Below are 24,970 nucleotides of genomic sequence, written 5' to 3'. Positions count from 1 at the left end.
TGACCCAACAGCTACTTGCACTGGTTCAAACAGCCAGCCCCCGGTGCAGTGTTTTGTCGTGCTGTGAGGTCTTCGGGGGCAAGTGAGTCTGGGACTCAGAGTCCATTGGTGTCGATGGCTGTCACAGAGGCAGGTGTTGAGGAGCGCGAGGTGGTTGCCGAGGTCTTGTCCAGGGCTGGGCTTGGCACACTGCAGTCGGCAGACCTGGCTGAGGAGCCCCTCCCTCCAGGAATCAGTGGCCGGCTCTGGCTGTGGGGACTCTGGCCGTGCAGGTTCTGGCCACAGAGGCGGTGGTGCCGCTCCCAGTCCTTGTGCTGGCAGAAAGAGCCGCAGTATCGTGCGATATTGCAGCCACTGCAGGTCTCGCTGGCTTTGCGGCCACAGTTCCAGCAATTCTGTAAGACACAGGCATCGGTTAATTGCTTGGATCTTGTGGGACAGGTTTGTCATCACTCGTCACCTGCACTGGAGAAGAGGGAGCTGCTGTATGAGGAGAGCATGGGCTTGGACCTACATATACCTCTACTATCTGCTTTCTGATCTTCATGAGTAAAACAGGAAAATTCCCCACCGTGGCTGACGGGGCAACAAGATGAGGGGGATGTGAAAATACGGACACGGCATCATTGTAGGGCAGGACGAACGCCCGCCTCCCACTGAAGGCCCCGATTCATATTTTATTCCTCAGCAACTCAACTAAATTCTGTACCAGGGTCCCCCGACCACAGCATTCTATTCTAAGACCACATGTACATGCATGTGCTTAGACGTTTTCTCTCTTGCCTCTCCCAATGGAGGAATAATCTTGATTATATTCACTGACAACACCTGGTCTTTTGCCCATGAGGTCTAGGTCAGGGAGTTTTCTTACTACTCTGCACTTTCCTAGAAGGAGGGTAGGTATTGCTTGGTTTAGCAGAAACCATTGAGGGGAGGGAGTAAGTAGTGCACCAGTTGAAAACACACTAATTCTATCACAGATGACAAGAGCCAAATGAGGCATGGTTAGAGCTAGAAGTAGCAGCCACGAAAGAAGCAGTAGAAATGGTCATTGGACAACACTGTACTTCTCCCAATCAACCGAGGAGGAGGAGTAGTATCACGAAGAATGCGGCCACCAAGCGCAGCTGTCAGCACCTGCCCTGTGGTCCTCTCCTTCCTCTAGGCTCCCATGACTCCGGCAGTGCTTTTTTCTGCACCTGAGGTCTCCAGGACCTGCTTCTAAGAGAAAGCCTTATGATACTGGCCAGGTGAAGCAATCAGGAAGGGGCACGGCTTTCTCAGCTCCCGCCTCCCCAAGTTCCTCAGAATGGCAGAAGTCGATCACAGGCCTGGTCTGACCACCCACTAAGGAAGAAAGATGGCCATCCCCCCCATGAAATCAGGACTCTTGCTCAAGTGAAAAACGGCAGACACAAAGTGGGCCTGGGGTCACTTCGCCCACCTTTTGCATTGCACAGATGAGACACAGAAGGCCAGCAGGCTGGATTTGCCTAAGGTTATAAAGTGATTACTTGGGGACGTAGAAAAGTAAAAGGGATCAAATATATGGTGACAAAAGGAGATCTGACTCTGGGTGGTGAATACAATGCAATATATAGATGTATTATAGAACTGTACACTTGCAACCTATATAATTTTATTTACTAAAGTCACCCCAATAAATTAAAAAAAAATAAAATAAAATGATTACTTGGCTAGGCAAAGCCTAAACTCCAGACCTCCTGACTCCACCATACTCAATGTATAAGTTTAATTTCAAAAAGCATTAGAAAGGGTTTCTAACATAACATCCTTCTCAGGAGACCAGTCTAGGGATTGCCCAAACTTACCAGCACCAGAGGATCAAAATAGGGAACAGAAGTAATTCTCAGGGTCTATTTACAGATGATCAAGCAAACTGCATTCCAGAGAATTTAATACTTCAGAGTTTGAGAGGCTGATGAGAGGCTGACTCCAAACAATGCTTACACAGAACATTATCACTTGTAGGGAAGAACTCAGTGGTTGCCTACATAGGGCTGCTGTGGACACACAGGTCAACTGGTCAGCCCCAGCTGAATGGAAAGCCTGTAAGCCCTCTGTGCAAGTCTGCAAGAACATCTCAAACCGGGGAAGAGTATTAAACTACTGGTACTTTCACCTCAGCTGCCATTATATTTAAAATGGCTTATTTCATGATTTATGAGATCAAATAAGATAAATAACGTCCCACAGAGGCAGGACCCAGACATGCAGGAACAATGTGATGTCAGAGCAGACAGTGGGAAAAGAATACTGTCATGTTTCCTTTTCCTGTGACTTTCCCTGACTTGACCATGAGGCTTTCTGCCAAGATATAAGACAGAAAAGGGTTCTTCTTGTAGTTGCCCTTCAAATTAGCATTCTTCGAAGCTAGAGCAACACACTTGGCTAAATAGTCCTTTGTAGTTAATGAGAGCAGGCTATAAACCTTCTGAGTTACTGCAAAGGGAACTCAGAAATGAAATTCCAGAATTTCCTTTGTAAAGCATAGGCCATCAGTTTATGCCAATATTATTTCAAGTGTGGCCCAGGGACCACTTATATCGGAACTACCTGGGCTTGTCAAAATCCCAGACCTCCCCGACCTTACTGCAAACTTGGCCCAAAGGAGAAACGGCTCATTTTACAGTCAACTGCTAGACCACTATTTTTAATAGGAAAGCCAGGTTCAGGACAGAAGGTGCCTTGTGGTGATAAGGGGACCTCTCACTTCATCCCTCTACCCGAAGCACTACAAGAAGATGTAGTGCCTGAGGGTCTGGCCCTCAGAGGAGGCAGCTGTTCCCCAAAAGCAGGAGGTGCCACAGCTTACATATGTATGTTGTTAACCACATAACAAAATCTTTTCCATCTGCACAGTGCATTTAGTGCACTGCAGTTTAAAAACATTTCCGCAACCACAATCGAATTATTATCTTTCTAGAAACTATGAGAATGGCAGGACATGGGCTGCTACACACCCACTATACAGGCAGGGAAGGAAACTTCCCTTTAAGAGTATACTGCCAGTGTGGGGGGCAATGAGGACTGGAATCAGGGTTCCTAATCTCCAGTCCTGGGCTCCTTCCATTATACCAAGCCAACCTCTCACTGGATGAACAAGAAACTCCAGGGATGCCCGGCTACAAGTTAAGTAGAATTTTCTGGGTGAAACAGAGGTAAAACAGCCCTTCCGGTCCAATGCAAACTCATCCAAAGCTTAGGCCATCTTATCCCTCTAATTTGGGAAAGAAAGTTTGCTGACATAGATGCTGGTGTGCACCTCACCTGCAGGCCACTTTGTACATTGTTTAAAATTACAGCTCCTTGAAAGCAAACTCCTAGAAATGGAGAGCAGGGATTTAAACCATGCAGTCCAGATCCAGAACTCATGCTCTTAGCGAAAATGTTACAACCCTTCTTAGGAGAAAGACATATAGTTAAATATAAACATAGATATAAAAGTTGATAAATATGGATGAATATATTGATATGGATAGCTATAGGTATAAAATTAAATACACACAACAGAAATAGAGATATCACTGCTCAAAAACAATTCTAAAGAAAAACTAGGAGAAGAGAAGTGGGGAGGGTTAAAAGAACTAATTTCTCACAATTCAGTGTTTTTGTTGGAGTGCTACAATAAGGAATTTTTCCATATCCTCTGTGATGGTCACATGATATTTAGACATTTTTATCTTCACATTGCCAAGCTTGGCGATGCTATATTGAAAGGGATCATTTAAATAGATAGAGAAAATAAACTTCCTGTTGTTTAAAAAAACTAAACCAGCTAAAAAGCCCCAGTTCTTTATGATTTTAAGAGAATGGCTCAAAGACAGCTAATCTCTCAACTGGTAGATGGAATCTGCGTACTTATAGAAATAGGCTTGTTTAGGACTTAAAGTTTATCTTAAAGCTGAGAAATGACTAAAGTGAAAGTTCCAGAAAATTTTCATTATATTCAAAAGGGCTGCTATGATGTTTTTGTCATATGCTTTTTTCTTTTCAGCTTGTTCATTGTTTTCATTGTTATCATAATATGAGAGCATCTAGTTTCTCTAAGAAGCATCACCAAGTTGTGGGCCCTGGGTTTTGGAGGGCTGGGCTGGACGGGTCTGCCCGATCTGTGATTTCAATCCATAAAGGAACTACTCTATTTATAAGCAGGCCAGATGCTATAGGGGCCGCATTTCCTTACCCTGCACCCTGGCTTCAGCACTGTGGGATTATATCAGTTAAATTTCTAAGTCATAGTTTCCTCATTTGTAAAATCAGAATCCAACAACACCTTCCCCACAGGGTCATTGTGAAGATCAAAAAGACAATATACACACTTAGCTCCATGGCTGGCAAACAGTAAATAAGCCCACTTAGTCAATGGTGGTCATCATTATCATGCAATTCCACGAACTCTTTAGGGTGAGTTTTCAAAATTTAAATCAATATAATGAGCTAATATATTTAAGAATATAACATAATCAAGAAACAAAACTCTTCTGGTACTGGATAAAAATTATAATCGTTTAGTCCAAGAGTGGACAGCTGTGTCTTACTGCCCAGCACCCGAGAAGAAAGCGGTGGGCTGGGTCACTCCAGCTGCCCCAGCCCCAGCCCCAGCCCCAGCCCCAGGGCTAACAGTGCTCTGACCTCTGTTGACTCTTCCTGCTCATTTATGACGAGGAAGGCATCCTCTGCGGCCTGCCGTTTGACGTCCGCTATGGTTTGCTCCATCCGAGCTCTCTCTGTTGCAATTACTTCAAAAGCTTTTTGCTCTGCCTCAGCAACAGCTTTCTGTACTTCTGACATGGCCTGAATTTTCACCTTATTCACAGCTTCTTCTAGAAGAAAGTGACAATAAAATCAACTGGCCAAGAAATCTTTTCCCTCCCACCCGACATGAATTCTAAGTGACAGAGCTCAAACAAGGTGACTAAAAATACAGAGATGAACATATGACACAGATGTTCACTTTTATTCTCATACTTGTCCATTCGTGTAATCATTTGCTGGGTATATAGATATATGTGCACATTGTGCTAGGGATTGTGGACACCTAGGTGGCTAAGGCATAGTCCATGTTTTTGTAACTGAGACCAAGTATAAAAGGTGGCTTAGGTGCCATGATATATGTCAGTCAGTATAAGAGGTAGTTCAAAGGGAGAAAAGTGGTCAGCTCTACAAGTGGCAGGAGAGGATCAAAAAAATGTGTCTTGGTTGAGATAGTAGGTAGAAATTAATTTTTAGAAGTTGTGAACTAAAGAAAATGTGAACCCTAAAGGGTTCTCTGCAAGGAGAAAAGACCGAAGACAGATATCAACTGAGAGGCTGGAACAATAGTTCAGGTGATGAAGACTGAATTTAGGCAGGAGGAAGTGGCGCAAGAGAAGGGGATGAGGCAAAAATGAGACTGGCAGCATCTAAGGATCTGCAGGTGGAGGTAAAGGCAAAGAATGGTCAGGTCATGCAAATGAAATGGATAATAAGCAAAATGCTGGTGTGGGGGCAAGTGAGAAGGCTGAGGTGCCTCTGGGGTATCCAGGTACAAATGAACAGCTTGCAGTTTGGTATATAAGACCCAGGTAGAGAAAGATGGGCTGAAGGTGACACATATTAGCAGGCTGCCAGGAACTCTGGGCTTCCAAATCCCTGTCTAGTCACCATCACCCACTTAGTTCCTGATCACTTCCTTTTATCACTACCATCCAGCTTGGTTTCCATAGAATGGACACTACAAATGACACACTCTGTGTATCTGAGTGTTAGCCCTAAGTCCCAATGTGAATGACCCTCCAAGACCACAAGACTGGACAACCCAGAAGCCTAAGGAAACTCCCTTACTGCTTGGCTCTGATATACGGCCTAAGCTCAAGAGTATTCTAGGCTGCCTTCCTACAACTTTCCATTTTATTGCTCCAGACTTAAGAAAAGAAAGATTTCATTTCAAAAACCAAGCAAGAATGATGCTGATTTGACCTGACACTGAATTCCATGCTTCCCTTGCTTTTTGTGTCCACACAGGTCCATTGTGGCCCACCACAGCTACTCTTCATATTCTCTTACTAGTTACCAGGTAGGTGTTGTCTCTTACTGAGCCAAGAAAATAATGCCCTGAAGAACGTCTATTCTCTCCATTTAAGGCTCAGTAAGTAAGAATCATAGTTTGGAATAACTACCTTGCTAAGGGTCATCTAAGGTCACAGATGGCACTATAGCAGAACAAAGACTCAAATTTAGCTGGCTTAACACCAAAGTCTGGCTCTTAACTGTAATTAACCAAAGGTACTTCCCAAGTAGAAAATTACTGGTTATCAAGGAGATCTTATGCATGATAATCTTTCTCTCTCACTTAACATTTGCTATCTTTATTTCCCACAATTCTATTCCATTCTTTGGCAATATTATATACATTTCCTATTTTTAAGTGCAAAGATTTTTCCAAGTTGATACGTTGTTTTCTAAATTATTTTTAAAGGTAAAATAATATTTTGTTCTGGTGTTGCACTGTAAATTCACATAACCATTCACAGATATCTGGGCATGTCCCAGGATTCCTCTCCCTTGCCTAGAATGTATTAAAAACAATATCTTTATACACACTGTTGCTTCTTAGCAATTTGTGTGCATAAGCCTGGATCATCTGCTTTTGAAAGGATTCAAAAGCATGAAAAAGTGAGGAATGATTTCAAGAATTTGCATGTATGCATGGTTGGTAAAACTTAATAATTTCATATATCATCTTCTGGTGAATTATTTAGTGTCATTAACAGGGTCCACTAAAATTTGGTGTTTAAGATTTTGGGGGCTAACTGATCAGGGTAGATATTTATCTTGTACTTTCCTGATAGCCAGTATGAATAAAAATTTTTGCAATATGTTTATTTGTATTTCTCGTAATTTGTCTGTTCATATCTTTTGTCCATTTATTATCTTGATGCTCTTGCAAGTCTTTTATGAATAACGGGTACTAATTTTTTGTAGAAGTACATAAGAAAACCAAAAACTGTACTGAATCTCCCCCCCGCCCCAAGAAAAGGGGGAGGGGAGAAGGGAGGCAAGAGGAAGGCAGCTAGTATTTGAATAAGGGAACTATTAGGGATGTGAGATTAGTTTAGTCCTCCATCTGAAGGAGGGCAGTCCCACCCTCCTTTATTCTTGCATAAATTGAGCCCTATCAAGAATGGTCTTGACCAAGCTAGGGACAGCAAAGGTGAAAGGAAGAGCAGAGGCCTGTCTCAAGAGCAGAATGAACACAATGTAGTAGGCATATGAAAACTGTGAGTATAGATTCCAGTGAAAAGGCAGATATGAATTAAGCTACATGATCAGGAATGGAAGCATTGGTTACTTAATGCCTTAGTGTTACCCATAAAAAGAGTATAAAAAGGTCCTGGACGGACTCCAGGGAGTCATTCCAAATTCTTGACCTGCAAAGTAACATGAGAGGCAGTCCAGATGTGTGGGAAAGCTAGAGGGGGAGAGATAGGAGCCTAGAGCTCTATGAGGAGGATGTTATGAGAAAACTACCTTTCCCTCAAACATATGTTCCATGCTGGCAACAAATAAGTGAGTACATGCAACTTGTAAGCAGAAAGACACATACCAGTTTTTTTCCAAAATTCCACAGGCACATATCCTGTAGCTGGCCTACTGTTGAATTCCCGCTGAGAATCTACAAAAGAGAGATAAGTAGCAAAGGGTCAGAAGCTACCTATAAGCAGCATATTTTATTTTTATGAAAAATTTACCAGACCTTTCACTTATCACTTAGACTCAAACATATATGTTCGTTTAGTGCAAAAAAATAAATTCTAAGGGATAAAATCAGATTATAAAATAGTACACTTAATTTTTACTTTAAAAACATAATCACACCTCAAATAATAACAGTATTGTTCTTTGTAATATTTCTTTATTTTTAATTAGTTGACATAAAATAGTATATTGGTTTCGGGTGTACAACACAGTGATTATTAGACATTTATAAGTTCTGAGGTGATCACCCCAATAAATCCAGTATCCATTTGACAGCATACATACAATACCACTGACTATATTCTCCATGGTATACTCTACATCCCCACGACTTTTTTATAACTACTAATCTGTGCCTCTTAATCCTCTCCCCGCTTTGCCCAACCTCCCCATCCAGCAACGAGCAAAATGCTCTTATCTATGAGCTTGTTTCTATTCTGTTTGTTCATCTATTCTGTTCTCTAGATTCAACATATGACATGTCTTTCTCTGTCTGATTTACTCCATTCAGTACAATACCTTCTAGGTCCATCCATGTTGTTGCAGAAGGCAAAAATTCATTCTTTATTTATTTTTTTTTTTTGCGAGGCAACCCTTGGTTGACCTCACAGACTGCAAGGATCTTGTCAGCTTACAATTTCTTATTTTTTTACGCCTACAGCGCCTGGTCTTCCTAGGTGGTCTCCCATGCAAGTACTAACTAGGCCCGACCCTACTTAGCTTCCAAGATCAGACAGGATCAGGCTTGTTCAGGGTGGCATGGCCGTAGACAGATTTAATTATTTTTTATGGCTGAGTAATATTCCACTGTATACATGTACCATCTCTTCTTTATCCATTTATGGATACTCAGGTTGCTTCTATATCTTGGATATTGTAAATAATACTGCAATGAACATATAGATGCATAGGTCCCTTCAGAGTACTGTTTTGAGTTTTTTAGATAAATACCCAGAAGTAGAATTACTGGGTCCTTGTCTCTTGTTATAGCCTTTGTTTTAAACTCTATTTTGCCTGACATTGGTATTGCTACCCCAGTTTTGGGTTTTTTTTTGTTTGTTTCCATTTTTATGAAATATCTTTTTTCCATCTCTTTAATTTCTGTCTTTGTATCTTTTGATCCTAAATGAGACTCTTGTAGGTGGCATGTTGTAAGGGTTTTGTTTTCTTATCCATTCAGCCACCCTGTGTCTTTTGATTGGAACATTTTATTATAATCCATTTACATTTAAATTGTTGATAGCTACATAGTTATTGACATTTTATATTTTTTAAGTCTTCTTCTTAAAGAAGTCCCTTTAACATTTCTTGTAATACTGGTTTGGTGGTGATGAACTTCTTTAGCTTTTTCTCATCTGCGAAAATGTTTATCTGTTCTTCAATTCTAAATGATAGCTTTGCTAGGTATAGCAAGTAGTCTTAGCTTTAGGTCATTGCTTTTTGTCGCTTTGAATATTTCATGCCAATCCCTATGGCCTGCAAAGTTTCTATTGAGAAATCAGCTGACAGTCTTATGGGAACTCTCTTGTAGGTAACTAACTGCTTTTCCTTTGTTGCTTTTAAGATTCCTTGTCTTTAACCTTTGGCATTTTAATTATGATGTGTCTTGGTGTGGGCCTGTTTGAGTTCACCTGATTTGGAACTCTTTGCACTTCCTAGGGTGGTCTGTCTATTTTCTCTGCCAGGTTAGGGAAGTTTTCCATCATTATTTCTTCAAATTGGTTTTCAATTCTTTGCTCTCTCTTTTCTCCTTCTGGTATCCCTATGATGCAAATATCGGTATGCTTGATGTTGACCCAGAGGCCCCTTAAACTATCTTCATTTTTTTGGATTCTTTTTTCTTGTTGCTGTTCTGATTGGGTGTTTTCTGCTACCTTTTCTTCCACTTATCTACCTTATCACTGATTTGATTCTCTGCTTCATCTAATCTACTGTTGATTCCATCTAATATATTCTTTTTTCAGTTACTGCATTCTTCATTTCTGACTGATTCTTTTTTATTTTTCCTATCTCCATTTTTATGTTTCCTATCTCTTTGTTGAAGTTCTGAGATCATTGAGCATCCTGATAGCCAGTGTTTTGAACTCCGTATCTGGTAGTTTGCTTGCTTCCATTTCATTCTTTTCTCTGGAGCTTTGTCCTCTTCTTTCGTTTGGGACATGTTTCTTTATCTCGTCATTTGGCGGCCTTCCTGTGCTTGTTTTTAGGTATTAGATAGATCTGCTACATCTCCCAGTCTTGGCAGGGTGACCACCTTATATAGTAGGTGTCCTGTGGCATAGTCTCCTTGGTCACCTGAGCCAGGTGCTCCAGGGTGTCCCTTGTGTGGGTTACGTGTGCCCTCCTGTTGTAGTAGAACCTTGATTGCTGGTGGCATGACAATAGGAGGGATTGACCCTCAGGCTTACTGGTTGTGAGGAAAGGCTGTGACTACAGTGGAGTGGCTGCTGTGCAGGGGCTGATTCTACAGAGCAAGATTTGCTTTAGCAGGGCTCTGGTGCCTGACCAGTCTACTCACTGGGTGTGTCTTTTGTGGAGGTTGTTGAGTGCTGTTCTGGTGTGGTGTAAAGCTGGCTACCAGATATATTGGTCCTGGGGCCTCTTGGGATGGACTCTGTTGCAGGCCAAGGTCAGAAGCTGACTGTGCCCCACCCGGGGCCACATAATATGAGCTACAAAGTGATCTGCAGATGGCTGCCACCTGTGCTGGGCTTGGAGGTGCCTGTGTGAGGCTAAGCTGTGAACCAAGGCTAGCTGCCACTAGTGCCAGGCTTGGGTGGGCCTGAAAATTGGATGGGGCAGGGTCTCAGGCAATCACCAGGGTCAGGTGAACAGTGTTAGACAGGTTGATGGAAACTCAGATATTGCAGCCGCCTACACCTGCACGCTGGGTTAGGGAGGCCTGAACAAAAGAACACTGGCTTCTGCTAGCACTTCCTTCTGGGAGAAAGCTGCCCCTTCAGCCCTTGCACTGAGACAGACAATTCAGTTCCTCCCTTTATGTCCCTGGCACCTTTCTTGCTGCTGCCCCACAGATGGAGCTCAGAGTAAGTGAGTCTGTCAGCGACTACGTCAGTGCATGGGCCCTTTTGTTTCTTGGCAACTCTGAATCCTTATATGTGATTTGAGGAGGTTTCCTTTAAATTTCTTAAAATGCTTATAAACTAACAATCAAAAAAGCAAGTAGTAAAGAATATACTCTGACTTGCAACAGTGTATTTCAAATGTACCCCAAAGAGGCAATCCTTTGCTGGAAAGGGCACAGAGTAGAGGGTGCCTTTTCATATATATTTATTGTGGTTGTAAGATATAATATTTTAATAGAAATGGTTCCATTGCTTTGAAAAGTGTGAAAATTAATTAAGGTAATTTGACTTTTTTTTTTTTTTTTTAAATGAGTCAGCCAGCAGACTCCCTCATTTCCTTATGCTTTGTTGAGGCTAATCTGAAAAGTATATTTTATGCTCTGAACACTCACCAACCCATGGTGCAAAGAGGAATCAGGGAAACAGCCAGTGTGGAAGGGGAGATTGGCTTGGCATGAAACATTTGCCAGAGGAGCCTGATAAAATGGCTAGTCCTCCAGAGAATGCCTAAGAATTGGCAGCAAACTGGTGTGGATAGGGAGGGAGTCTCCTCTATTCCAAGAGCTGTTTGCACAAAGAACCTACTTCTGTATCCTCCTGAAGCTATGAAGGGACAATGAGGTTTTATTATTTTTAATCCTATAAAATACACATAAAATTTGCCATTTAAAAATGTACAATTCAGTAATATTTAGTACATTCACAATGTTGTTCAACCTCCATCACTATCAAGGTTACAGATTATCATCACTCTAAAAAGGAACTCCAAAAGTTTAACATTTTGACAGTATTAATGCGTTTCTTTGACACTGGGTTTTCTAAGAAACACTACCATCACTGCCAAGTAACAGAAAATTGAAGGGCTCTCTTCAACACAGGTGAAGTTCCTGATTCATGTGGCCATTTGTGAAACATCTAGAAACTCAAGCATGAGATATGGACCAGAATAGGCAAAGTAAAATGACCTAAGAAAAAAGAAGTGGATCAATTTTGACTGAATCTTAAATAAGGAAAACCAGTGAGAAAAAGGGTTTGAGTATGTAGATAAGCTGTCACTGACGTCAAATGACAGAATAAACACTTGTTTACTTGTGGGGACATGGAGAAGTCTTCACTAACTAAGGAAAAGCCACTCTACTTCAGTCATCAATAAGCCTCTGGTTATATCCTTGAGGACATGCCTAGTCCTCAGCATTTTATTTTTCTGACAGATGTAAAAGGTGAGATACGCCTGACCCTAAAGGAACTTCTCAGCTTACTCAGGAAATATCTGGAAGCTAGAGACATTTTCATATTTTCAGAAGCCAAAATAACTGTTTGTATATCTCTAACCCTGAAGAAGATAGAAGTCAGGATTTCAGCTGGTTCACTAAAAAACAAACAAACAAAAAAAAAAACAAAAAAAACCTAGAGTTTCCAAGGCATTGTAATCAAAGACTGGACAGATAATGCAAATAAATGGGTCAGAAATAGCAGACTAATGGTGTTGTGGTTATGTAGGAGAAAGCTCTAGTTCTTAGGAAACATAGAAGGATGCATTTAAGGACGAATATCATAATGGAGATAAAAGTCTTCAGTGTGGGATGATGAGCTAGTAAAAATTCTTTATATATTTCTGTATTTTCTATAATGAGCCATGCAGTTTCATTAAAAATGATACTTACCTCATGAGGTTGCTCCGAGAATTAAATGATGATGTACATCAAGGACTGGCTCTAGACTCTGAGAGCCCAGGTTCCATTTCAGACCAATTAAATCAGAAACTTGAGGTGGGTCCAGGACATCAGGATTTTTCCTGAAGTCCTCAGGTGGGTTCTAATGGGCATCTTCCAAGATCTTCCAAACCACGCTAAGAGTAACACCTTTTGGTGGGTCATATACATTTTCTATTGCAACGATGGTAAAGTGTCTTTTTTTAAGCTGGTTCTTCTGGTATTGCTACAGCTTGATTTTTCAGTTGTAGACATTATCAACTGACCAGCCATTTCAGTAGGAAAGAATTTCATTATCTTTTAACCCCCCGACTCCGACCCCACTACAGATACATTCACAATTCCTTCCCCTTCCATTCCCCCAAACAGAGATATACTAAAATTGTTTCATCAACAGTCAACAATTACAGTACAGCTGAGTCATGTGGTTCAGATTCTATGAATCTTTTTATCTCCCCAAACAAGTTTTATCTTAGAGTTAATAATTACTATTTTTATTTATGTGCTAAACTTCTTATGTGATTATTTCTAATTAAGTCTCAAATTCTCTTCTTATTGTGTAAATATTTTATAAATTTCATTTTCTTAAAGAAATCTCGTGCAAGCTTCTGGGTGATTCCAGTCTGAACTGGCTGCTCTCCAGGCTAGCTGTACCACTGTTGCTTGGGGCCCTCCTTCCCTATCCTAAGGATTCCCTTCTGCTCTTTCCTCTGGTGGTTCCTGTTTCATCAATTCCGTGTCTCCCCGCTTTTGGTTTATTTCCCTGTACTGGAGTATATTCTACCCAATTCTGGTTTGTTTATGTGTGTTCACTTTATAATTTTTTATTAAGTTGTACACCAATATTTTTATGAACTTGTTAGCCATCTAATGTTTTGGCAATTAAATTTAAAAAAATAAAGAAACTGACTAAGCTATCAGTTTTTCTGGAGAATAAGAGTAATGTGAGTGTAGACACCACAATGAAGGGTAGATGAGAGGTGCATTTTTCGAAAAATTGTGGGTTGTTAATCTAACAATTGTTTTGGTTGAGTATAGAATTCTAAGTTACAGTAACTTTCCTTCAGTTTGTCTTCTAACTTCCAATAATGCTCATTGATAAGTTTGTTACTTCCACTATGTTGTTTACTTTGTAGACTGGTCCAACCTAGAATACTGTCTTTCACTTCTCGGTAATTTTTTCTTAATTATTTCAATAACTATTCTATCTTCTCTTTCTGTTCTGTTCATCATTTCTGAAACTCATATGATTTGGATAAGACTTTGATGGATCCCCCTAATTTTTTTCATCTTTTTCTCTCTAACTTGCCTGATTATTGGACTCATTAAACGCATACATTCAGATTTCTTCATCTCTGAATCACAACCTCCAGGGAAAGACCTAGAATGTGTATTTGTAATAAACACCCACATTATTCTCATTCTCTGAAAAAACTGATAGCTTAGTCAGTTTCTTCCCTTTTTAAAAACTTAATTGCCAAAAACGTTAGATGGTTAATGAGTTCATAAAAATATTAATGTACAACTTAATGAAAAATTACAAAATGAACACCCATAAACCTACGGATCCAGAAAAAGAACACTTCTAAGCAACCCCAAATCCCCAAGAGGTGGGAAGTGGTAAGCCACAGTGTTATTTAAATGGTGGTAGCCAGACATGTAATCCTGTCCTGAGAACAGCTGATAAAAGACGATGAGACGTCACTCTAAATCATCTGCATCTTCCACCCCACAACCCCCAGAAGAAATCATGCTCCTGAATTCCATGATAATCATTTTCTTAGTTTTCTGTATGGTTTTCATACTTATTTATTCATCCTTAAATACCAAAATACATCCCTTATTGTCTGAACAAAATTTGTTCCTGAAAACACAGTAAATCACAAATTTTTAGATATATGGAATCTGTATTTCATTATTTTAAAAGGGAAAAGTAATAATGCCATCCAGTCTCTAGTCAGTTTCTCTCTAAAGCATCAAAAACATTTAAATACTAAATACTTGAAATAACAATCCACCAGGGGTTTCTGCATAACCCCAAACATTTAACACACAAATTATCTAGTTATTTAAGTCATTGATGATTATGTTTGTGTGCTATGCCCCAAAATACTGTCCAGTGTAGGGCAGTGCTACTCAAAGTACTGGTCTACAAATTGGTTTTGGTCCATGAAGAGATTTGGAATTTTATACCAGAATGCAAAACAACTATGTCACTAAGCACACTGCTTGGTTTAGTGGATTCTTCTCATAAAGAAGCTAACGGTGCCCGATATGTCCTGAGATGGACTTCTTATATCATCAGAGACCAGTAACAAGTAGTTTTTGGGGTGGTTTTGGTTCACATTTTCAATAGCATGCTTGTTTAGGATACGAATTATGCGTTCCTTCTATACTACCACAAATACATAAGAGAATTAGTGAAATAAATTAAATACATATAATATGCATAGATACTAAAGGATACTGTTCATATCAGACAGACTGATATTCCTGAGAATCCTGAGAGAAGGAAACACTAGGATCTGTGAAGAGCTAATCCTAGAGTGGCAAAGTGAGGGAGGTGTTAGTTGTGATTATGACAGGATAACTGGGACTTTCCCAGGCAGATTGGAACATACATTCACCTATCTACACCCTAAAACAAAGGGTGAAAAAGATGAGTAGAGGTTAATACAAAGTAATGTTTAATTAAATGACACCAGCAAGGCCTACAATCCTGGCCTGAGAAGAGCCAACTCATGTCTACAGCTCACCGCATTCTATGCCATCTTACCTGCAGCCTCATGATGGAAGGTTTGTGATTAGAAGGGTGAAATGGCTAAGTTTCTGCAACTTGTTATGGGTATTTGATGTCTTGCTGCATTAAATATCCCACACAACGTTGCTACTCTATGGTTGGCTAGATTAACAGCTATCTTCTGTGGAATATGCTAGGTCTATCCTAAGGAGAGATTCATTCTCCCTACTGAGAATTGGGAGCTTGAAGTGAGTGGGTGGGAAAGAGCCCGGTCACAGATGACTCCTCCTTTATCTGTGTCTTTGAATAGGACACCTTTTCAGTTACAAGGTGAACGTGACGAAACATTTGGGGGAACAGATGTGGCGTCCTGGATGCACCCTGGATTGAGAGAACAGGTGTTCATATCTCTGCTGCTTGAGACTGGGAATAGGCAAGATGAGACAACCTGGGTTGGTATAGTAAGACTTTTTGTAGAAGGCCTCTAGGCAGAGGTCAATAAATAGTATTTTCCCAGATGGGATTGGGAAAAAGAGGAGGGAAGGTGAGGCAAACACTTTCAGGGATACTGTGAGGAATAAATGTGATGTACATGAGAGTACCTAGTACATTCAGCCAATCTGAATTTAAGATCACTTTTTGATCATTACCTAGCACATATATAGAAAGAGAGTTAGAAATGGAACAAAATCACAAATATTCTCATTCTCAGTGAGGAAGACAATATTTCTCAAACATGCCAGGTACTGAGTCCTTGACATATTTTATCATTTACTCTTCATAATCAGCTGGGTATTTCTAATTCCACAATCTATCACCATCTTCCTTTAAAGTAAAATATAAAAAGCGTGCTTTGCCATCTTACCATTGCTGAGAGAATCTGCGCTCCCAGGACTGTGCTGCCTAGAGACCAATTCACTCCCTGTTTTCCTCATCTCTGTGTTTTCGTTATATCGTCTTTTCCAGTAGTTGAGTTCTTCGCGATCAGATTCCTGACAGCGCCGCAGAACTGCCATCGAGCGCCTTGTTTTTTCTACCATTTCCATAATGCAGTTAAGGGCCTAACCCAGACAGGTAGAGATTGCAAATCAAGGACAGGTAAACAAAAATATAAAGAATGAAAGTTTAGGTATCTTTCAGATTTAGCAATATCATGTTTACAATATCATGTTTAAAGCCTTTCCTACTGCTTCTTTTTAAATATATATACACATATAATTTATTTTATTTTTTTGTTTGGATTTCAAAATAACACTTTGGATTCTTCAGGGTTGAAGTAGTCAAAATCTCATTATAACAGTCCTTTAAAAACTATGGTGAAACCACATTATATACCTGACTAAACACACCACGACATCTGATGAAGCTGGAGATTTATTAAAAATGTAATCAGAGAAATACCGTTCAGAGATAATGTCATTCAAGATGGAAAAGCTACAGTATATATATTCCAAGCAAGTATTACATTTTTCTCTTCTCTTTTTAGTGTAAGGGGAAACATTCTCTTACAATGGGACAGGGAACTTGGGCTTACACTGTGTACTAGTATACTAATTTTCATTTGTATTTGGAAAAACTACACATTTATTTATTTAACACTTCCTCTAAACCAGGCCATGTGATAAGCAGTTTACATATTACAGCTCTCCTGTGAATGCTGAGTTTCAAGTGGAAAATATAATGACTCGACATTTATATACCTTACAAAGAGATCAAACCATAATAAGTCTAGTAACCATCTGACACTGTACAAGATTATTACAACATTACCAACTACATTCCTTGTGCTGCATGTTACATCCCCACATTTTATAACTGGAAGTTTGTACCTCTTAATTCCTTTCACCTTTTCACACACACACACACCCGACCCCAGGGCAAACAGCAGTTTGTTCTCTGTATGAGTCTGTTCCTGTTCTGTATTGTTTGTGCATTTGTTTTGATTTTTAGATTTCACATGAGTGAAATCATATGGTATTCGTCTTTCTGACTTATTTCACGTATCATAATACCTTCTAGGTCCATCTATGTCATTTCAAATAGCAAGATTGCATTCTTTTCTATGGCTGATTTAAAAAAAAAGAAATGGAAATTTTTTTGAGATATGAAAATTAAGGTGAAAAATGGCAAAGCAATTTACCCATTGCACAAGAGAGGAAGTGGCAAAGCTGGTACCTGAACTCACAAACCTGCATTTTTAACCATTATACATCATGACTTTACTTGGTTATGACCTGAAGTGAACAGCCCACCATCAAGATTTGGGAGTTACTCTTAGCTCTCTGGCTGGGGGAATAGTAGATTATTGCAAAGAATTGTTGCTCTAGTTAAGTTCACTCCAAATATACACACTCTATTAGTACAGGTAAATAATATTAAGAATTAAAAGTAATAGTTAAAAAAATTATACACTACAAGATTCTTACATGATCAAGATGTTTCCATTCATCAGCCCATTCTCTTTCTGTCAAACGGTGGTCTACCAACTCATCCTGATAGCCTCCATTTAGACCTATGAGAAATTGAAGATTAAATTTGAAGATACAGGGAAGAATACAGTAAGCAGAATTCTATCAAGTACAAACACACAATCATACCAGATATGTGCACACTACTAAGGCAGTGACTCATACTAGAGTGTGGGATCTATAATGACATAAAACCAACAAAAAAAATCACTATTGAGAATATATATAAAAACTCCTATAAATCAATTATGAAAGACAAACAGCCCCAAAGGAAAACAGGCTTATGTCACTTACTAAGATTGTGGTGTCTATCACGTACTTCTCGATGTTCTATCATCTTGTTGGGTTCACGATACAGGTGGGAAGTTGCAATATCTTCTAAGGTGTAGTGCTGCAGAGGCGGAGGTGTAGGATGGAACTGGCCCCCCGGATTCATAAGGGGCACAGTAAGGGCAGGACTGTGCCGGGGAGCGGGACTGATTGTACACACTCTCTTGGCAGGAGGCTCAGGAGGAATTGCATCTCTTTCAAAACTGTTCTCTTCCCTCCTGTAGAAAGGGAAGTACATACCTGAGCCCAACAAGAGGTGTTCATGCAAACATGTCTTTGAGCACCTACTTTGTGCTATGCACTGTCACAAACAGGAAGACGATAGGAAAGATCTGAATGAGTCATGAACTAAAATGTCTTGAGGGACATTAAATAAATTGCCTATTTATTACAGCATGAAAAGAAAGGTCGAATTCATCCATAATCAGGCAGACACATCAAAGTCTCAAGAAGCAAAGGAGAGACCAAGGAGGTGATGGCATTTTCTTATGTGATATAATAAGAGGATTATGGGTTCAACTATGTTTGGGAATGTTTCAAGGCCAAATTTGCTATTGTAGAGGCTGGTCATAAGAAACAAACAATTTCCATATAGGAGAAAGAAGGCTCAATAATTAATATACTTGTGAATCAGTAGGGTTTTTAGTCATTTAGCTTCAACTGTAACAAATTTTCCAATATTGCTAAAATATTGTTTCCTTGACAAAAGCATAGAATGTTGTGGTAGACACACTGAAATTTCCAGGATAAGTTAATATAATTTCCATCTTCATAGTAATGGTGATTCATTAACAAGTATCAATAATTAATTGTGGTACTTTCACAAGACTTCACACATTAGAACAAATGCCTTGGGTGTTCCTTATGGTTCTGGAGCAGCGGACATATAGAATGCTTTAGAGCAGAGTTTCTCATCTGGGGTATATAGAGTCATCTGAGGAGTTTTTGAAAAATACTCATATCTGAGAACTACACCTATAGATTTGAGAAACATTCTGTTGCTTGATGTTGGCACGAAGCAAAACTAACCTTAGAAATTCTGAGTCCATTCCTCTAAATTACCATAGTTATCAAATTCTCTTTCTTTCACAAGCAAAGAGAAAGCTCAGAGTAGTTCCAGAAAAGCAAGGACAACCAAGCTCTTTGCTCACCTCTCTGGACTGGGCCTCTTTCCATTTCCATGCACTTCCATGAGCAGCTCAGAAGAGTCAGCAGGGGATGCGATACTTGTGTTGAGAAGAAGGTGTTCATGCTGAGCCAGGTATTGGGATGGGGTCTGCTTGGCGGCCCGAGCACAGTGTAGCAGTTCTCGCTGCAGCAGGGGCAGGTTGGCCTTGAAAAGAAGAGGCAGGGGCTGGAAGGTAGTTTTCCAGGTGTTGGGCCCCACACAACAGGGCTCAGCACCTCAAAAGGATTTCAGAAATAAGATAACACAAGACAAAAGCCCTTCTATCCTTGTCAGTCTGATTTTCATATGCCTCTGTGAGTTAAGTGACAAACTTGACTGCTGGTTGACTTGTCTCTTGCCCCCTCACAAGATGTAAATAAATCCCTTGAAGAAACTGTGCTTTATTATTACTTTTGAGGCCTAGTCAGTGTCAAACGAAGATCAATAAAGGTTCGTTGAACAAAATTTAAAAATATATACATTTTGAAGATATGGTCAGTGAGAGAATTAGTACTGTCTATATGAGAGTAGAAGAAATTCACTCTTCCTTCTATATCACAAGGCGTGGTTTCTCTCTTCTGAACTCCAACCTGTCTCTGATAGCACTACTCAATCTTTCCTTCATGTTCTCTAAAAGAACTCCCGTGGAATTCTGGAAACAGTGATTATTTTGGCTTGTTTGAAACATGGATTTTTAAAAACGTATTGGGAGTGATTGGAATGAGCCTTAAATTAGGCTTTGAGGATACACAGGTAACCCACTGGCAGAATCTATTTCTTAGTGTGGTATCCTCACTGGGCATGTTTTCTTATTTTGTAAAAAGGATAATTAATTACATATCGATTATTTTTCCTTAACTTCAAACTGAGAATACCTTTAATGTGGACATATCATATAAAAACACCTACACTCTTTAACCTGAACTCCAATTCCTTCACATTTAACTGTATATTTCCTACATTTCTTTTATTTAAAAAAATGAAGAATTATACGTTTCTCCCCAAATTTAAAAACAATTCAGACTGAGCCCATAACAGTAGTCTTCACTCCAAGGTAAACAGATGAGCAAGTGAAAGGAGAGTTTTAATACATGCAAGTAGTCATCCCTTTACCAAGGGTTAACTTAGCAGGCACCATAATTAGTGACAGTTTTAAAACAGAAATAAATTTACAAAAACCTAAATGCTAGCCAAAAAGCTGCCATAACAACCTACCTCATGCTGTTTTCCAAAATAACAGTTAAGAATAGGGAATGTAATGATACAAAACACTTTTTAAGTCTGTTCTATAACCTCAATCTCATAGCAACTATAAAATCTTAATTGAAAAAATACCATGTCAGATCTTTACATCTGAAACATGTGTGTAACCTTTGATGAATTTAAAAAAAGCTAATTCTTTCCTATTAACACAAATCCTTCTTGATTCTGGTGTCTTGGGGGGAATAAGTGTCTACTGGCTCTGACATACAAAAAACAGATCAAGATAGAACTAGCACAGCTGTTTCAGGGCTGAACAAAGTGCCACAGACTGCTCTGAGAGTCCAAGGCTTCAATGCTGTTAGAGTGACAATGCAGGCCGTGTACCTGAGACTTATGCATTTTCCTGTATATCTGCTATGCTCCAATTTAAAAAGTTTTTAAAAAGTGGTATCAGTACTTCAGTAAGATAACATATACTTGATGTTATTATATGTTCTTATGAAATACAGGTAAAACAAAAAAAGAAAGGCATATTTATTGGCCAGATATTTAGGCTTTGTGAGTCAGGAGGCAAAATTGAAGATATTATGTGGTATTCATATATAAGAGAAGAAACAAATTTCCAAATATTGTATTGACAAAAGTCAAAATACAAAAACAATTGAGTACAGCTTTTTGGTACTATTAGTCTACTACTAATGAAAAGAATATAATTCATTTGGCAGGGGTGTGGATTAAGGATAATATTTAGCTTAAGTGAGGTTCAAAGTTAGCGCTCCCTAATATGAAATCAATTACAAATGTTTATTTGTGGAAAAAAAAAAAAGAAACATTCTCTACAGGGCTTTACAAAACCATATGGTGAGCTGGATTAGGATCACAGGTTTCCAAACTATGCCTGGTCTAGAGCACATTGGTATCTGACTATAGTCTTTCATTGCCTTTAAGCTATTGTATGACTCTGCAAGTAACAGATAACTGATAGCAATGCAAAATAATTTTGTTGTATATGCGAGTAGGCATAAAATTATGTCTAGTAGAGGTTTAATTGACTTCCCTTGTCCACTGTAGAAGCTAATTTTACTTTTTGCCCATTCATATCAATAATCATGATCAATACATGAGACTGTTCTTTGAGTTCTCCCCTGAACTGGTTTCAACACCTTATTGATTCCCTCGTTAATAATGAGTTAAATAAAACCTTTGACACAAGTTCGCTTTTTTTTATCTGTATGAGTTATGATGATTCCTGTTTTTAAAAATTATAGTTTAATAGAAAAAAAAACCCAGTAACTTTACAGTGGAGAGGCATGACATACATGGTCTTTACCAAGTGATCAAAGTCATTATCACCAATTATGAGACAAATTAACATCTGTCTCCTGACAGCATAGAGTGATATCTTACCTGCTATTTACTGTTTAAAATGCATAATCTGATTCTAATCATGAGGAAATATCATAAAAATCCAAACTGAGGTTCATTCTATAAAATAATCATCTCGTACTCTTTAAAATGTCAAGATCATAAAAGGTTGAGGTTGTTTCAGATTAAAGTACACTGAAGAGACATGACAACGAAATGCAAGATGTGATGCTGAATTAGATATATGAACACACACAAAAAAACCCACACTTTTTTTGGCTCTTGTAAAGGATATTAGTGTCCTTTAGTAATAGTGTTTTATCAATGTATCAATGTTAATTTCTCGATTTGTTAAGCATACTAAAGTAATTCAATGTATGTATAATGTCTGCATCTTACTCTCAAACACTTTTGAGGAAAATAAGTAGAAAGACAAAGAATAATGCAGATGTGATAAAATATAAACATTTGGAGAATCTGAGTGAAGGGTACAGGAATTTTACTGTACCATTTTGCAACTTTCGGTGTGCATGAAATTATTTCAAAATAAAAAGTCTTTTTAAAAGAGCACATTACTTATAAACTGAATACTATCTTATTTATCAGATAACACGGTCCCCAAAAGTTATATTCCAGGGAACAGAATTTCAGAGGCCATAATTAAAGTTACATTCAACTAGGGGTTGGGAGGATGCAAACATTACTTTCCACATGTTCTTCTGTCCTTAGGGTGAGAGTCTGAAATGTAAAAGCTTTTTATTGTCTGATAGCCTCCTCTCAGATAACACTCATCTTCACCATCTGGCCACAACCAAAAGATTTAGTGTCTCAGTTACTTTTTCTGCTAAGAGCCCAGCCTCCATGTCACCTCCTGATCCACCCTCTACTTGTATCTGTATGTCATCATCAGAAGTCTGCATACAGACCAACTCAAGGCTTTTGCAATTCTCATCTCATCAAATATAAGACTGATCTTCAGGATGCACTCACATTTCCCTAACAGCCCAAAATAAAATAAAGATATGATAATATATAAGCCACCCCGATTTATATTACGAAACAGGGATCGGTAGCAAATCCTGAGAAAATGCTGAATATAAATAATTACATCATAAAAATTACCTTGAGGAATGGAATCACAAAAGGACGAAGAGGAAAGTTTGTAGCCTCTTGGAGCTTGCAATGGAATTCTTCGATTGTTACTGTTGAGTTCTGAAAAGATACATAACCTTCAACTTCTAAAACTAGACATTATCCTTCTAATATAAATCTGATAATGCTGAACCCTTTTAAATCATAAGGAAAAGGTAATTCCGAGGGCACTATATGAACTCAGATCCTGCTAAAAGGTTAACCAAATTGTTTCTTTGCTCTACTACTCCCCATCTATATTCTATATGCTCAGCAGCCTGGGCTGCAAAATAGTGCTGTGCCTTTGCTGCTCGAGAAGAGAGCACTCGGGTCCCTTGTATTGAAGGGTTCATCACAAGTCACCTCAGGTACAAGAAACTAAGCTTACAGTGTTTCCGGTTGAACAGATCCTGATCAGAATGTCAACTTAAAGACTCAACAACCTGGAATCTCTTTCTTCAAAAGTTCATTTCTTCAAAGATTCTGCCTACCTCATAGAATCGGTCCCCCAAATCTTCTAAATCAAACATTAAAAGAAAAAAGAACAATGGGCGCTTTCTACCTTTAAGAAGTCTGTTTGCAAGATCAGACCACCTCAAAATAGGCAGATTCCCACTTGGTAAGATTTTAGTATTCCCAGGAAAGTTATTAGCACTTCCTCTATATTTTTTCAAAAGTCTCAGCACCTCTGCTAAGGGGAATGTACAAATAAAAATATTTTCTTCAAAATTCACAAAATATTTTTATTTCAATTCCCTAAAACACACTATAGTAACAAAACGAGTTTAAAAAATTAAAAGTGGACATTAATCTAAATTCTTACTCCCCTGAAAGAATTACTCCTAGGAATTTATTTCTATAAAATCAAGTGTTCAAAAGTATAACATATACCATGCAAATTATTCATCAGCACAATATTGCTTCTTAACATTAAGAAATAGAAAACATACAGGTCCACCAATAAGAAACTGCATTGAAAATTACAATAGTCATACCTCGAAACATATTGGGGGGGGCAGATTTGAATAAATTAATGAAGAAAGGTTTCTATATTATATTGTTAAGTGAAAACTCAGAAACAGTATGCTTTCCAATAACCCATTCATGAAAACAACATACACAGTATTTTTAACTGTCTGGAAGGACAATTACAACAGCAGTTATTTCTGGACATTAAATTATGCTGGATTTTCCAAATGTATCATATTAATATTCGGTTAAAAGTTGAAAAGGAAAAAAGGTATATCAAATTTAACCATGTTAAATAAAAATATTTGCACAGTTTACCTCACTTCTACTACAAAAATTATTTTAAACTTTAACTGAGTACTTGTTTAAAGTGTATGACATTTGTACAATGCAACCAAAGGTACTAGTAATCAAGAATAAAAATTAAGTGTAAGAGAATGATTGTCTTTCCCCACTACAGTGAATGCAACCAAGTCTCAGAAAGTAAACGCAAGTAGAGGAAAACTATAGAATGACTGTATGAATAAATTTTTCTTGTGGATGGACAAAGTAGGAAAGGGTGAACTGTGTGGCACAAAGAAATAGTGACTTAGGCCATTAAAATTGACTGAGGACTCTATATATACTGTAGATGCAAGACAATCCTCTGTCTGAGAGGGATGACAATAAGCTACTCTTCTGTTACCTTTCCCTAAATTATTTAATAAATAAAAGCATAGTTGTTTTTTTTCCCCTAAGAACTCACTGTCTAGTGGAAAACAGATGTATAAGCTATTCATTACAGCATGATCAAGGCACATGTTTGTAGGACACTACTGATACATAGAGAAGACATGTATGAACCAGACTTAGGAGGACAAGGAAAGTTTACAGAAGTGTCATCTGAAGAAGTAAAGGCACAGCTTTGGGAAAGATGCTTCTGACAAAGAGAGAAGAATGTGAAAAGGTAAAATGTTAGGAGATCTGGTCTCTGGATTGCAAAAGGCAGTATCTATAGGGGTCTTAGAAGATAATGGGTATAGATAGGTGACCATTCC

General features: G+C 38.7%; 1 protein-coding gene and 1 pseudogene across 4 annotated transcripts in view; both read right to left on the bottom strand.

Annotated features, from left to right (window-relative positions):
- The window catches only part of CBFA2T2 (CBFA2/RUNX1 translocation partner 2), a 121,349-nt gene continuing 96,379 nt past the window's right edge, over nt 1-24,970 (bottom strand). Inside the window, exons 4-11 of one of the 4 annotated variants that reach the window (XM_015596864.2) lie at nt 22,956-23,045; nt 19,249-19,430; nt 18,062-18,315; nt 17,726-17,811; nt 16,165-16,360; nt 7,610-7,678; nt 4,657-4,847; nt 1-395 (exon numbers count right to left, since the gene is read on the bottom strand). In XM_015596864.2, coding sequence (XP_015452350.1) covers nt 96-395; nt 4,657-4,847; nt 7,610-7,678; nt 16,165-16,360; nt 17,726-17,811; nt 18,062-18,315; nt 19,249-19,430; nt 22,956-23,045 — 1,368 coding nt within the window. In that variant the 3' untranslated portion in view covers nt 1-95. Of the gene's footprint in view, nt 396-4,656; nt 4,848-7,609; nt 7,679-16,164; nt 16,361-17,725; nt 17,812-18,061; nt 18,316-19,248; nt 19,452-22,955; nt 23,046-24,970 lie in introns of all 4 variants that reach the window. The other 3 variants (XM_015596863.2, XM_006921723.3, XM_006921725.3) reach the window with 3 other exon arrangements.
- Nucleotides 8,414-8,532, bottom strand: LOC112471184 (annotated as a pseudogene).

This window comes from Pteropus alecto, unplaced genomic scaffold, assembly GCF_000325575.1.
Source record: "Pteropus alecto unplaced genomic scaffold, ASM32557v1 scaffold45, whole genome shotgun sequence".
Lineage (NCBI taxonomy): Eukaryota > Metazoa > Chordata > Mammalia > Chiroptera > Pteropodidae > Pteropus > Pteropus alecto.
The sequence above is the reverse complement of the archived record's forward strand: the minus strand, read 5'-3'. Positions and strand labels throughout refer to the sequence as shown.